We start from the raw sequence: 14064 nt of genomic DNA, 5'->3' as shown, positions 1-14064 counted from the left end.
AACACTTGAGTAGAAAAATGTACTTAGGTTTTTGAATTTTGAGTGGTTAACTTGCTTAATTAAACACTAAGATGAGTTCATGAGACACAAGTGACAATACATTCTTGCAAAGTTCATGTTTGTTTCTTTTTTTACATCTCTCCAACCTTGGTGCTTTCTAGAAATTCAACAGCTCTTGTTCATTAATCTCTCTCTCTCTCTAATGATCCCCTGAAATTTCACAAAGTTCAAGATTACCCAATAAAAATTTCGTGAAAAGTTCTTTACAATTAAGCAAACCATTTTTTTTCATTATGTATTGATCAAAAAACTTGTTAAAAAAAAAAAAAATCTCCCTACCATTCAAGTAAGAACTCTTGCACTTTTTTCATCAACTATAACAAAATGAAAGTGCGTCTTTAATAAACATCAAAATCACAAACGTCCTTTGCGTTACCACTAAAAGCTTCAGGAGCGGTTCAGAAAATTTTCCAGAAAAAAACACACGCAGAAGGAAGAAAGAAGGATTACAGAGCGACTTCAGCGCCCAATATGATGGCATGATGATCAATGGGTATCTGTCTGTGGAGCAATTAGACGATGGCCGCTGCCTCCTCTATTTGGGTTGGTTGTTGAGCATCATCTAAAAAGGGAGAAGGGTTTGCTTCAAAAGTGGGGAGGAGCATGCTTCCGCAGTGTGCGGCAGGTTGCCTCCTGCTCACAGCTCTCTGTGATAGTGACAGAGCAGCTTGTGTGCGTGCTTGAACTGAAGCGATCACCAGCATAGAGAAAAAAAGAAGCAGCCCCTGCCTGTCTGCATGATACTTGGGTAAGAAAATCATTCCCCCCACCTTTTCCTTTTTTCTTTCAGTCTGAAATCATATCCCCTCTTCTTTTTTCTGACATTTGTTTGTGTCTTGGTAAAACTTTCTGGTACCAATCATAGAGAAAGACGTTGCTTCAGAGACCTCTGGTTAATCTCTCTCTCTCTCTCTCTCTCTCTCTCTCTTGCTGTTCCTTGGGTAGAAGTGGAAGAGTTATGAAGCATTGCGCTTAAGTTTGGTCTGTGTTCTCTGTTTGGTTTTGTTTGTTTAGGCTGATCAGCTTGTTGGGTGGTGGAGTCAGCGGTTGATGCCGATTATGAAGAGCTTGAACTGCCCAGAGAGTGCAATAGAGAGGCTGCGGCCCCTCGTCGGAAACAAAAGATGGGAGTATTGCGTCTTCTGGAGATTGCTCGATGATCAAAGGTCTGGCGTATACGTATATATACAGGGAGAGAAGGAGAATCAATCTTTCTTTCTCCAACTCTATTTTCATGTTACATTGGGGTTGTAGGACTGCAACATAAGATCTCTCTCTCTCTCGATTCTGTGTTTCTGTTGTGGAGGGAATCTGTACTCTGTTTTGGTTTCCAACTTCCTGTTGGACACATTTTCTGGCAATGTTGAAACTTGAAACTACCATTCTCCTCTCTCCCTCTCTCTCCTCACTTGGGTTTCAATTTTCCAACTCCCTGCTGGAAGTTTGTGTTCTTGAGAAATGTTTTAATTACATGGATGCTTCACAAGTTTGCCAGTAGGCAAGAGAAGTCCTTGCAAAGTCAAGCTAAACGACTCATGGCGACGAAGAAGATACTTTGAAGTGATATCTTGAAAGTCATGTCATAACTCCATTGCTCCACGCACAGTCAAAATAGTTCTCATCTTTCTTCATTCTTGTGTTTTGGCAGTCATACGTGTCTATATATGCGCCATCCTGAAAGATGCTTTTGAGTCTAAATTTTGATTGCTGATGGTGCAGCTGCTTAGAATGGACGGAATGCTGCTGCTTCGGAGCAGAACAAGAGGAGAACAGTGGGCAGCTATTTCCGGTTTCTCCATCGATGGATCAGGACAGCAACGCGGCTCCTTTCAGAGACATGTCGCTTCAGCACACGAAAACGAAGACAGGCGACCTCCTCTCTGAACTGCTAACTTTCTTGTCTGATCAACCCAAATGGATAATCTCCCCCATTGAAGTTTTTCCTGTTAATTCTAAGGTGTTGGTTTCTTCCATTTTTCATCTTATATATATATATATATATATATATATATATATAATGCATGCACCACTTTTCATATTTAGTTTGCTAGTTTTGAATCTTTTGATCACGCAGATGCTAGCAACAACTAAGGTTTTGATTCCAGTACCATCTGGCCTGGTCGAGCTATACATGTCAAATCATGTAAATGACTAGTCTCTTTCTTTCTCCTATGAACTGTTCTTTCGGGAAACGATAATAGTGACACAAAAAAAAAGGTGCGATTATGAATGTTGGAACATTTATAAAGAGACAATTTGAGTAGAAAGGATGAGGATAATGGGATTAAATTTTTAGCTCGTTACTTAAGAGGTGGGATCATAGGGCCGGGGTACACATTTTTATAAGTTTAATTGGGTTGTAAAAAGTGTATGTTCCTAGTTTTAATATCAAATGTAGTTTTATCTTATAATTATCTTTTCAAGCATACTAAATTTGATTAGATTGCCATTAAAGTCATATGTATGCAAGGATAAGAGCAAATATTGGGATCCTTGTGACGTACAATTAGAATTGGTAACATGTGAGAGAAAGGATCAGCTGCAATCTCATCGAACAAAAGTTGTTCAATTGCTTTCTAGAAATCAAATATTTGGGTCCTTTCTTAGAAAAACATGACTTTAAGGATGTGATGTAGATGGTTCAAAGAATCAAAACCTTATGAACAATCTTAATCACATACTTTTATGTTCAAATAAGATTTTCTAGTGATGAAATTCAACCGTCTAAAGTTATCAAAAATTCTTAAGTTTTATATAAACTTGTTTACCCATCTAAGACAAAGTAGCGAAGTACGAAATTTTCGGTTTTTAACCACATAGATCACATCCATGCAGTAGAATTGAAAAAAAAAAGCTTAAAGAATTGATTTCTGTATATAGTTTTCAAAATATTTATTCACTTACATATGCACCCGAACCCATCTGGGACTACTCACTGTGCTTTTAGAGAGAGAGAGAGAGAGAGAGAGAGAGAGGTTGGTTTTCTCTTTCCTTTCTTTTTGGTAACTGAGTCGACAGTGTGGCTTGGTAAATGATTCGCTTGTGATTCTTGATGAAAGGTTCCTGAGGACCCTCACGTCGTTCAGTTTGTCATGGCACAATTCAAGGATTGCTGGGCATCAAACTGCGCCTCCTCCTCTTCCTCGCAGCTGCATGAAGATCACCACCAGGCCGCCGTCTCCATACTGGGAAGCAACAGCACCTCTCCACAAAGCTTTCATTTCTGCGCTCAAGATGCATCCATAGCGCAAGCTCACCCTATCGATCGCGGGTCTGCAGGTTACTTGTCTCAATTGTTGGCAGAAGGAGCAGCCAATTATGATGAACCAACTAATCAACAACAGCAGCAGCAGCAGATGAAGCAGCAGTTCCTGGACAGCGCATCAGCCACCAGCTTTGATCAATGGTTGCCAGAGAATTTGCCTTGGAGGGACAACCCACTAGCCACCAGCTTCAAGGAATGGCTGCCAAAGAACTTGCCTTGCGATGCAACGGCTGATCAAGTGAGGCTGCTCACTTCAGCATCTTTCAGTTTTCTTGGGAAGAAGTTTCAAGTTTTTGGCATCTCTGAAAGCAACCAGACAAGGCCCAAGAACGATGCCAACAAAAAAATCATAAAGGAGAAGATGGGAAGGACGGACTCTATCTCAGACTGCAGCAAACAAAATCAGGATGGTGCAGACCGGAAGACGATGGAGAGAGGAGAAAGAAGGCATCAGTCCAAGAACTTGGAAGCTGAGAGGAAGAGAAGGGAGAAGCTCACTGATAGACTCTATACTCTGCGTTCAATTGTGCCAAAAATCACAAGGGCAAGTAAATGAGCTGTTTTTTTTATCACTCGCCTTTTTCTGTCTTGTCTTTTTTACAAGTTGGCCTCTTAGAGAACATGAAACTGATGATTGCTGGAATGGGCATGGTATTTAGCAAATAGGCATATTTCAGAAATCTAATACAGCCCTAAACACTATGATTGATCGTGCTTGTCTTTTTTAATTCCTGTATGCTTCTCTGCATTGAATGCCATGGTGATCTTTGATTCAACACATTCAGATGGATGGGGCTTCGATACTGGCGGATGCAATAGAGTACGTCAAGGAGTTGCAGAAGCAGGTGAAAGACCTCCAAGGTAAGCTGGAGGACATTCCAGGTGGAGGACAGAAGGATTCTTCTGCTCCACCGGAGCACCAAAATGGAGTTTCCCGACCAGGGGAATATGAGGAATCTTCAAACGGTCTGAGGATGGAAGATCAGGCAACCAGGCTATTCTACAGTACCAAAACAACAAGGCACCCCAAAGAGAATGCCGACTGTGGCAGTAGAGATGACAACGGGCAGCAGGTGGAAGTATTGGCCTTTCTATCTTTGTCTTTGTCTGTGTTACTTGTTCAGGTTGATCACGTGGTGCCTTTCCTTTTTGACTGTCATCGCAACAGGCAGGAATGTTTCCTTTTACTTACTCGAGTAGAATTTCCGTTTTCTGCAACATTACATAAGTGCAGGTGGAGGTAACCCAAGTTGGTGAACATCAGTTCCGTCTCAAGATTTTATGTGAGAACAGAGCATGTGGATTTTCAAGGTTGATGCAGGCAATGGACTCCCTCGGGCTTGAGGTCATCAAAGTGAACATAATAGCGTTCAGAAGCCTCGTCTTGTATCTGTTCAAAGTTGAGGTGATTCATTAGAACAGAGAATCCATGGTCTTCCTCCATTTCCTCAAAACCATGCTCGTTTTTTATGCATACAACTTGTTTTATTGCAGATGAGAGACACTGAAGCAATTGAGGCCGATCAGTTGAGGAAGTCCTTCTTGGAGCTTACTCGTTATCCTATTGGGTCGCCAGAGTTGGTGTGAAGACATGGTGTGCTTAGAACATACAGGCAGGGAAAGTGCAGTTGCCATTCTTGCCCTATGTTTGGTGGCGATTGGAAGAAAGACAGTTTCAAGCAGAAGTAAAACATAAAGAAATGCTTCATAGCCTTGCCCTTGAATAATGGAGACGAGAATATCTTTCAATCAAGTGTTAAACTTTCCTTAATCCATGCGTAGTGTCTTGCAACCGTTTGTATTGGCGTTGTTACCCGTGATTTAGCATGTTGCTGTTTAACAATATAGTAATATGATGCTATTAACTTATAGCTTGAACAAGTCTGCCTTGAGCAGATGCCTCTCTACTGAAACATTTTCACTGAATAATTTTCCACAGATCAAACAACATGATAAAGAGGAGTTCGATGATTGGTTAGGCTCACAAGTCACAAACCGTTTATGGCTTTATAGATTTATATTGGTCTATTCTTTTGAATGACTGAGAATTTGCAGGCACTGACAGGCACCGTTTGCTTTGTTCAGACGTGAACAAAAGCGTTTGAAATTTGTGTACTTCTTGCGGACGGAATTGAAATCAGATTTTTAACAAAAGCAGGTTATGCAAAAAGATGAACAATAGTTTTCAGATCAGACATACGAATAAAACCCGTTGGAGATGTTGAGATTTAGTTTACTCTGGTATCGTATCCTTTTCCTTGAAATCAACAACTGCAAGGAACACCAAGTTCTAGATTCCTTGAGATTCAGCAGTCAGCATTTTTCCCCAAGCACCACCCACTCTAAAACTAAAGGACTTAGATTTGCAGAGGTGCTAGGAAGTTGCAGTATTACTATTATCTGCCGCAAACTTCATGGCTAAAGCTGTTGCAGTTGTTGCATCCTGAAAGTGCATCTACAGGTATTAAGTTGCATCATCAACAAATATCGAGAAAAGAAATCAAAAATAGTGAAAATGGTCAACATCATGCCTTCGGACAGAACAAGTGATGTTCGTTAACGTGTTGATTTTCATATATGCAGTTATTGCATGAATCCATTTTCTTAATGCAAATAAAGCAAATGAACTAAAAGGAATAAACAAATCTGAACAAAACGGTAAGTGAACTTGGGTTCTACTGCTTTCCTCTTAAGCTCCCAAGCTTGAGGATTTGCACTTCCTTGCTCTCCATCGCTAGAAAAAATTGCAAACGGAAGTTCATGATATTTCTCAAGCTTGCTGAGTTTCACCAATTGGATGAGATCACAAAAGAATCTGAGCCTCTTAGATGAAGTGAAGAGATCGACCCAAGTCTTTCTCATTGTTGCCCTGTTTGATGAATGAAACAATCCAACCCTTTAGAGACCGTTTGGTGACAGTAACATATTGCTATTGTCCCATGAATTTGTCTCAACTTGATTTATGAAACACTTGTTACAATGTTCCATGAATTTGTCTCATTTTTTAAAATCTCAATTGCGGGAAGGCATTGAGGGGCTGTTATGGTTAATGATTAAAATGCTCTGGTTAAATAGAAAAAAAAAACTTTTTGTAAGGACAAAAAATAAAATAAAATAATGAAAAAAATAAAAAAAACATCTCTTTTTAAGTATTTACAAAATCTCTCCCTTTTTCTTTTGGCATACATGTGCTGTGTGCACCAAGCGGCAGGTAGAACTCAATCTCACTGTTAATGGGTTCAGATCCAGATAAGACCCAGGATTCCTCAAGTACTACCCCAATTAGATTTGGACTTGAACCTGATTGTTTGAAACAGATTTCAGGTCCTAACTAGAGGTTTATGATCCAGATTTACATGGGAAATGAAGGTTTTTATGGAATTACTGGACTTGGATATGGACCCAGGTGCAAATTGTACGTTCCAAAAACCTTGATCTAATTTGTATTCTGAAATCTTATTTTCTTCGTCAGATTTGTCCAGACTCTAAACAGGTCTGAGATTGGATCAGATCTCTGGTATCCAAATCCTACTCCTTATATTGCAATGAAAACGGATCGGCCTATTGACGTCCCTATCTCTGGTCAATATGGGTTCTAAACTATAACTACTTTCAACACATTATTGGTCAAATACTATGTATGTGGATCAAAATTCAGATTAAAAAAATTCGGATCCAACTCCAAGTCCAAATCTAGATCTGATAATATAAAATCCAAATCCAACAAACAAAAAAAAGTATGGCTACCTATTAGCATTCCTTGTTTCATTCCCTTCACATAATCATGATACATCTTTCAATTCTATATAAATCATGGATACATATACATGGTACTAATATAATATATATTTTATATAAATGAAAAGAAAATCATATCTCCTTCCACACCATAAGCATGTCTTACCAACTCGTAACCGAACGCCATTTAGTTAAGGCAAAGTCGTCATATAATATTTTGCTTGAATTTCTTTCATATTTCACTTTTTTTTTTTCTTCTGTCACTATGGTTGAGCAATTAGAAGCTTGCCCTTTCATCCAAAAAATGACCAAATCTACTCAACTTTTTAGGAACCACTTCCATAAAATGATAGTTCTTCAATTTCAGGGCATTACTTGTTCATTCAAGTAAGTGATGTCATCCCCAAAACTTCAAAACGTTCACATTTTTCACATTATATGGTCTCTTCTATATCTAACTAGAACTCAATAAAATGAATATTTCAAAATTAGACCTAACTTTTGGCGATAATAAAATACACGTTTTTTCAAAAAAAAAAAAAAGTTTCTATGTCCATCTTCTCTATTGGATCTTGGTGTTTGTTTCTTTCATCTCTCTAACTTTGCAGCATTCTCTAAATTCAACTACTAATGGAATAAAAATTTTGTAAAAATATCTTTACGCCACTTAAAAGTTTGAAAAATGCATCATGGTGCCCTTAAAATTTGTCGAACGGCCTCTTCTACAATTTAGTTAAGTTATTAGATGTGTGGTCACTTGAATTATGCTAACCATTTTGAGTTTTACCAAAGTCGATTTTTACCATATAATTTAGAAAAAAAACTTGAGAATTATCCATTAAATATTTAACAAAAAGACTTACAAAGTAAAAAAAAAAAACTCCTTGCGATATAAATAAGAGCTCATTTTTAAAGGTAAAAAATGTTTTTTCTTTCGAAACACTGCAGAACTCTTTTTTGGTCAAAAAATTAACTCAATCCCAGAGTTATTCATAAAAAAAAAAAGTGTTTTGGTTCTATTATCCAAACGCGCAATGAAAAGTTGATTCAGTAAACAAATTTAAGAACTAACTAATTTTCATAAAACATTTTTTCTGGTATGTATGTCGTTTTCTTTTTTCAACTATTACAAAACGAAGGTGCATCTTTATGAACATCAAAATCACAGACGTCCTTTGCGCTATCACTAAAAACTTCAGGAGAGTTGCGGAAAGATTTCCTAGAAAAGCAAACGCAGAAGGAAGAAGGACTACAGGAACGACTTCAGCGTCCAAAATGGCAGCAATGGATATATCTGTATACGGTGCAGTTAGGCGATGACCGCTGCCTCCTCTATTTGGGTTGGTTGTTGAGCATCCTCTAAAAAGAGAGAAGGATCTGCTTCAAAAGAAGGGAGGCGCATGCTTCCGCAGTGTGCGGCAGGTTGCCTCCTGCTCACAGCTCTCTGTGATAGTGACGGAGCAGCTTGTGTGCGTGCTTGAACCGAAGCCATCGCCAGCAGAGAGAAATAAAAGAACGCAGCCTCTGCCTCCGTCTGCTTTCTACTCAGGTAGCAAATTCATTCCCCTTGGCAGATGTTCCCCCCTGATATCCTTTTCTTCTTCTTTTCTTTCTTGCTTAATTCCATCAGAAACCATATCCCATCTTTTCTTTTTTCTGATTTTTCATGTAAGTTGGCAAATCTTTCTGATACCAATCATAGAGAAAGACGTTGCTTCAAACCTCTGGTTATCTCCTCTCTCTCTCTCTCTCTGTTAATGTTCAATGACAAGTGATCCCATGGATGGAAGTGGAAGAGTATGAAGCATTACGCTTAAGTTTTGTCTGTGTTTTCTGTTTGGTTTTGTTTGTGCAGGCCGATCAGCTTGTTGGGTGGTGAAGTCGGCGGCTTCTGCCGATTATGAAGAGCTTTAACTGCCCAGAGAGTGCAATAGAGGGGCTGCGGCCCCTCGTCGGAAACAAAAGATGGGAGTATTGCGTCTACTGGAGATTGCTCGACGATCAAAGGTCTGGTATATATATATATATATATATATATATATATATATATATATATATATATATATATATATATATATATATATATATATATATATATCTAGAGAGAGAGAGAGAGAGAGAGAGAGAGAGAGAGAGATGAAAAGAATTTAACGGGACGTGTCTAAAGAGAAATGGACTTGCGAACAAAATTAAACAACTTATAAGAGAATTGATGTGTGAACTTAGCCAGAAGTTATAGACTCCAAAATACTTGCACAATGCCAATGACCAGTGACCACAGTTCTGAGATTAAAGAGCAAGGCTTGAAAATCATAAACCTCCCTTCTAAAGAAAACATTGTTCATCATAATCCAAATCTGCCACCAAAAGCAACAGAGCCAAGTTCGCCACATAAAACACCCTTGCTTTGATGTCTGAATAAGAACCGGACCAAGAGAGATGATGAGAAAATGAATGAGATGATACCACTGGAGAAGGATGATGCCATGATGTGTGGTACAGTTTCTGAACTTCCTCGCAACCCCAAGACAGATGATATGGGAATTCTTCCTCTTTACCACAAATTGCACAGTGTTCGAGTTTTCTTGAAATATCGAGGGGGGGGGGGGGAGAGAGAGAGAGAGAGAGTCTGTCATCCTTTCTCCACTCTATTCGTCATGAATATCATAAATGCAAACCCGTCTCACCATGCATGTGTTATTTATCTTTTAATTGTTGTAAAGGGGTTTGAAGGATTGTAACACAAGATTGATCTCTCTCTCTCTCTCTCTCTCTCTCTCTATTCATGGTGACGAAGAAAAAAATTTTGAAGTGATAACTTGAAAGCCATGTGATAAATCCATCGCTCCGCACAGAGTGAAAATACTTCTCCTGTTCTTTAGTTATATTTTTAGGAATCGGTGTGCCTGCATATGCGTCAGTGCTGTTTGAAATTTGAATTTTGATTGCTGATGGTGCAGCTGCTTAGAATGGACGGGCTGTTGCTGCCGCGGAGCAGAACAAGAAGAGAACAGTGAGCAGTTGTTTCCTGTTTCTCCATTCACGGATCAGAACAGCAACGCGGCTCCTTGCAGAGACATGTCGCTTCAGCACATGAGAACGAAGACATGCGACCTCCTCTCCGAGCTAACCATCTCCATTCCCTTGGATTATGGGTACCTTTTCATATACCGTCATTGTAGTTGCTACCAAAATTTTTACTGATAAATAAGAAAAACTAATTGTTTCTAGTGTGAGATGGTTATAATTTTGCAGTCCTCATGGGCAAGCTTTCTTGTCTAACCAACCCAAATGGATCATCACCCCAATTGAAGATATTGCAGTCACTTCTGAGGTATTGACTTCTTCCACATTTCATCTTTTAATTATCAGATGCACCATTTTTTATACTCAGTCTGCTAGTTTGATCACGTTGCAGGTGCTAGCAACAACTAGGGTTTTGGTTCCAGTACCTGCTGGTCTGGTCGAGCTATTTATATCAAATCATGTAAATGACTAATCTCTCTCTCTCTCTCTCTCTCTCTCTCTCTTGTATGAAATGTTCTTGCAAGAGATGAAAGTAGACTGAAATCAGGCGATTATGAATGTTGGAACATGTATAAAGAGACAACTTGAGTAGAAAGAATGAGGTTTGAATTTTTATTCGTTACTTAAAGGTGGAACATGTGAGTTTTCTAGGTTTTGGCTATAGAAAACAGGTGTTTCTAGTTTCAATATCAAATGTAGTTTTATCTTTTCATTTATACATACTAAGTATGATTAGGTTGCTGTTAAAGTCATATGTATCAATGCCCGTATAAGAGAAACCATGGGCCACCCTTGTGACCGACATATAATGGGAATTGATAGCATGTGAGTAGATAAAGGATCACCTGCAATCCCATCGAACGAAAATCGTTCAATTACTTTCTAGAAATCAAATCTTCGTGTCCTTTTTTAGAAAAACTTGACTATAAGGATGTGATCTACATAGTCAAAGAATCAAAACCTTAGAAAAATCTATTTTAAGCACGTTTTTTTGTGTTCAAATAAGATCTTCAGATGAAATTCAATTGTCTAAAAGTACCTGAAATTTTGTCAGTTTTATAGAATTTTGCTTACCCATCTAAGATAAAGTATCGAATTATATATGAAATTTTAGGTTTTAACCGTATAGATCACATCCATGCAATAGAATTGAAAACCATCTTAACCCACCCTTGGGTGCTGGAGAAAGAACATTATTTTTTATTGATTCCACTCTTCCTTGACTATTTAAAATTTGACCAAAAGAGTTACAATTGAATTGGTCAAATGATATAATGAAGCAAATTATTGCTTAATGCTAGGTGTTAAGTAATTAATAGCTTTTGATATGGATCATGTGAGCCACAAATAACTCAACCCAACAACATCTTTTATCCAAAATCATTAAGTAATTTAAATTGAGAGAGAGAGAGAGAGAGAGGGAGAGAGAGACAGGTTGCATGTCTCTTTCCTTTCTTTTTGGTAATGAGACGACAGTGTGGCTGGGAAAATGATTCTCTTGTGATTCTTGTTGAAAGGTTCCTGAGGACCCTCACGTGGTTCAGTTTGTCATGGCACAATTCAATGATTGCTGGGCATCAAACTGCGCCTCCTCTTCTTCACTACAGCTGCATGAAGATCACCACCAGGCCGCCATCTCCATTTTGGGGAACAGCAGCACCTCTCCCCAGAGCTTCCACTTCTGCACTCGAGATGTATCCATAGCCCAAGCTCACCCCATCGATCACGGCTCTGCAGATCAGTTGGCTCAAGTGTTGGCAGGGGAAGCAGCCAACTATGATGAATCAACTGATGCGCAGCAGCAGCACCACCAGATGAAGCAGCAGTTCCTGGACAACCCATTAGCCTTCAAGGCCCAGCAAGTCTACCCCAGCTTTCAGCAATGGCTGCCAGAGAACTTGCCTTGGGATGCAACGCCTGACCAAGTGAGGATGTCCACTTCAGCACCTCTCAGTTTTTTTGGGCAGCAGTTTCAAGTTTTTGGCATCCCTGAAAGCAGCCAAGCAAGGCCCAAGGACGATGTCATATTTGAAGAAACGATCGAAAAGCAATCAGCTGATGCGGTTGATAGCGCGTTTCAGGACAAAGAAATCATAAAGCAGGAGATGAGAAGGACGGACTCTATCTCAGACTGCAGTGACCAAAATGAGGATGATGAAGACCAGAAGGCAATGGAGAGGGGAGGCAGAAGGCATCAGTCCAAGAACTTGGTAGCCGAGAGGAAGAGAAGGAAGAAGCTCAATGATAGACTCTATACCTTGCGTTCAATTGTGCCAAAAATCACAAAGGCAAGTAATATTTCTGCTCCTTTGATGACTCGGCTTTTTCTTGTCTTTTTCACAAGTTGGGCTCTTAGAGAACTTGCAGTGGTAATAACTGGGATGGGCATGGTATTTAGCAAATATGTATGTTTCAGAAAACTGATACAGCATTGAAGATTATGATTGATCACGCATTGTCTTTTTTCTTCCCTGCCCCTTCTATACATTGAATGCAATGGTCTTGATTCAACACATTCAGATGGATAGGGCTTCAATACTCGGGGACGCCATAGAGTATGTCAAGGAATTGCAGAAGCAGGTGAAAGACCTCCAAGATGAGCTGGAGGACATTCCAGATGGAGGACAAAAGGATTCTTCTGCTCCACCAGAGAACCAAAATGGAGTTTTCCGACCAGGGGAATATGAGGAATCTTCAAACGGTCTGAGAATGGCAGATCAGGCAACCAGGCTATCTTACAGTACCAAAACAACAGAGCACCCGAAACAGAACACCGACTGTGGCAGTACAGATGACAAAGGGCAGCAGATGGAAGTATTGGCCTTTTCATTTTTGTGTTTGTCTTTGTTAACTGTTCAGATTGCACATGGTGCCATTCCTTTTTGAGTGTTATGGCAACAGGCAGGAATATTTCTTTTTTTACAAACTCAAGCGGTATTTCTGTTTTCTGCAACGTTACATAGGTGCAGGTGGAGGTAACACAAGTTGGTGAACATGAGTTCAGTCTCAAGATATTCTGTGAGAACAGAGCAGGTGGGTTTTCAAGGTTGATGCAGGCAATGGACTCCCTCGGGCTCGAGGTCATCACAGTGAACATAATAACATTCAGAGGCCTCGTCTTGAATCTATTCAAAGTGGAGGTGAATCATTAGAGCAGACAATTCATGGACTTCCTCCATTTCACAGCCTTTTTTTTTTTACGGAGTCAACTTCTTTTATTGCAGATGAGGGACAATGAAGCAATTCAGGCAGATCAGGTGAGAGACTCCTTGTTGGAGCTTACTCGTAATCTAAATGGATGGCCAGAGTTGGTATAAAGCCATGGCGTGTTCAGAACATACCAGCAGTGAATGTGCAGCTGAAATTCCTGCTGGTGGCGGCACGCAGCAAAAATGACGGTTTTAAGCAGAAGTACCATCGTTAACAAATGCTTTATAGTTCATAGCCTTGCCCATGAATAATGAAAACGTGAACCTGTTTCAGCCATGTCAAACTTGCTTTCCTACAATCCATGCGCAGTGTGGCGCCACAGATAATATTGGTTTTGTTACCCAATAGATCATGTAGACGTGATTTAGCTTGTAGCTGTTTGACAATATAGTAATATGATGCCATAATCTCTCTCTCTCTCTCTCTCTCTCTCTTTCTTTCTCTCTCCATATATAGTGAGCCCAAGTTTTAGTATGACCAGGCCCAAATCCATCAAAGATTGTCGAAATAATTTGATGGATATAACATACCTTGTTTGTTCAATTAAAAGGACAGTTTTCAAGTAATTCAAGTGATAGGTTATGCCATAACATAAAGCCTTCTGAAGTGCTGGCACAGAAGCAAAATACAAGAAATTAAATTGATTAAACAAAGGAGAAGCCTAGGTTTAAGAGGAGTTTCCTATCAAAGAGGAGAAGAAGGGTTTGAACGGGAGGAAAATACGACTGTTTACACGGAGCCTCCTGGAAGAAACAACGGAGCCT

General features: G+C 39.5%; 1 protein-coding gene across 10 annotated transcripts; it reads left to right on the top strand.

The window, feature by feature from the left end:
* Window positions 1–448: 448 nt before the first annotated feature.
* Window positions 449–13719, top strand: LOC116247561 (transcription factor ABORTED MICROSPORES). Of its 10 annotated transcripts, XM_050076282.1 has the most exons (10): window positions 470–808; window positions 926–952; window positions 1075–1226; window positions 10024–10218; window positions 10319–10397; window positions 10482–10550; window positions 11608–12378; window positions 12611–12904; window positions 13054–13230; window positions 13315–13719. In XM_050076282.1, exons 3-10 carry the CDS (start codon window positions 1111–1113, stop codon window positions 13405–13407), a joined length of 1794 nt encoding a protein of 597 aa, XP_049932239.1. In that variant the 5' UTR covers window positions 470–808; window positions 926–952; window positions 1075–1110; the 3' UTR covers window positions 13408–13719. The 10 variants fall into 10 exon arrangements, with proteins under 10 accessions (XP_049932244.1, XP_049932242.1, XP_049932247.1 ...); XM_050076281.1 differs by lacking the exon at window positions 926–952; XM_050076284.1 differs by lacking the exons at window positions 470–808; window positions 926–952; window positions 1075–1226 and adding exons at window positions 8352–8612; window positions 8919–9070.
* The last annotated feature ends 345 nt before the right edge of the window (window positions 13720–14064 follow it).

Source organism: Nymphaea colorata, chromosome 2, assembly GCF_008831285.2.
Source record: "Nymphaea colorata isolate Beijing-Zhang1983 chromosome 2, ASM883128v2, whole genome shotgun sequence".
NCBI classification, from domain to species: Eukaryota; Viridiplantae; Streptophyta; class Magnoliopsida; order Nymphaeales; family Nymphaeaceae; genus Nymphaea; species Nymphaea colorata.
This window is presented reverse-complemented; position numbering and strand designations above follow the sequence as displayed.

What these genes read in the sequence shown, in the direction of transcription:
- LOC116247561 (XM_050076281.1), top strand. Translation starts at nt 1,111, where the DNA reads ATGCCGATTATGAAGAGCTTGAACTGCCCAGAGAGTGCAATAGAGAGG. An exon ending in AGATTGCTCGATGATCAAAG is followed by an intron (nt 1,227 to 10,023) that starts GTCTGGCGTATA and finishes CTGATGGTGCAG; the next exon opens with CTGCTTAGAATGGACGGGCT. An exon ending in TTGTGCCAAAAATCACAAAG is followed by an intron (nt 12,379 to 12,610) that starts GCAAGTAATATT and finishes CAACACATTCAG; the next exon opens with ATGGATAGGGCTTCAATACT.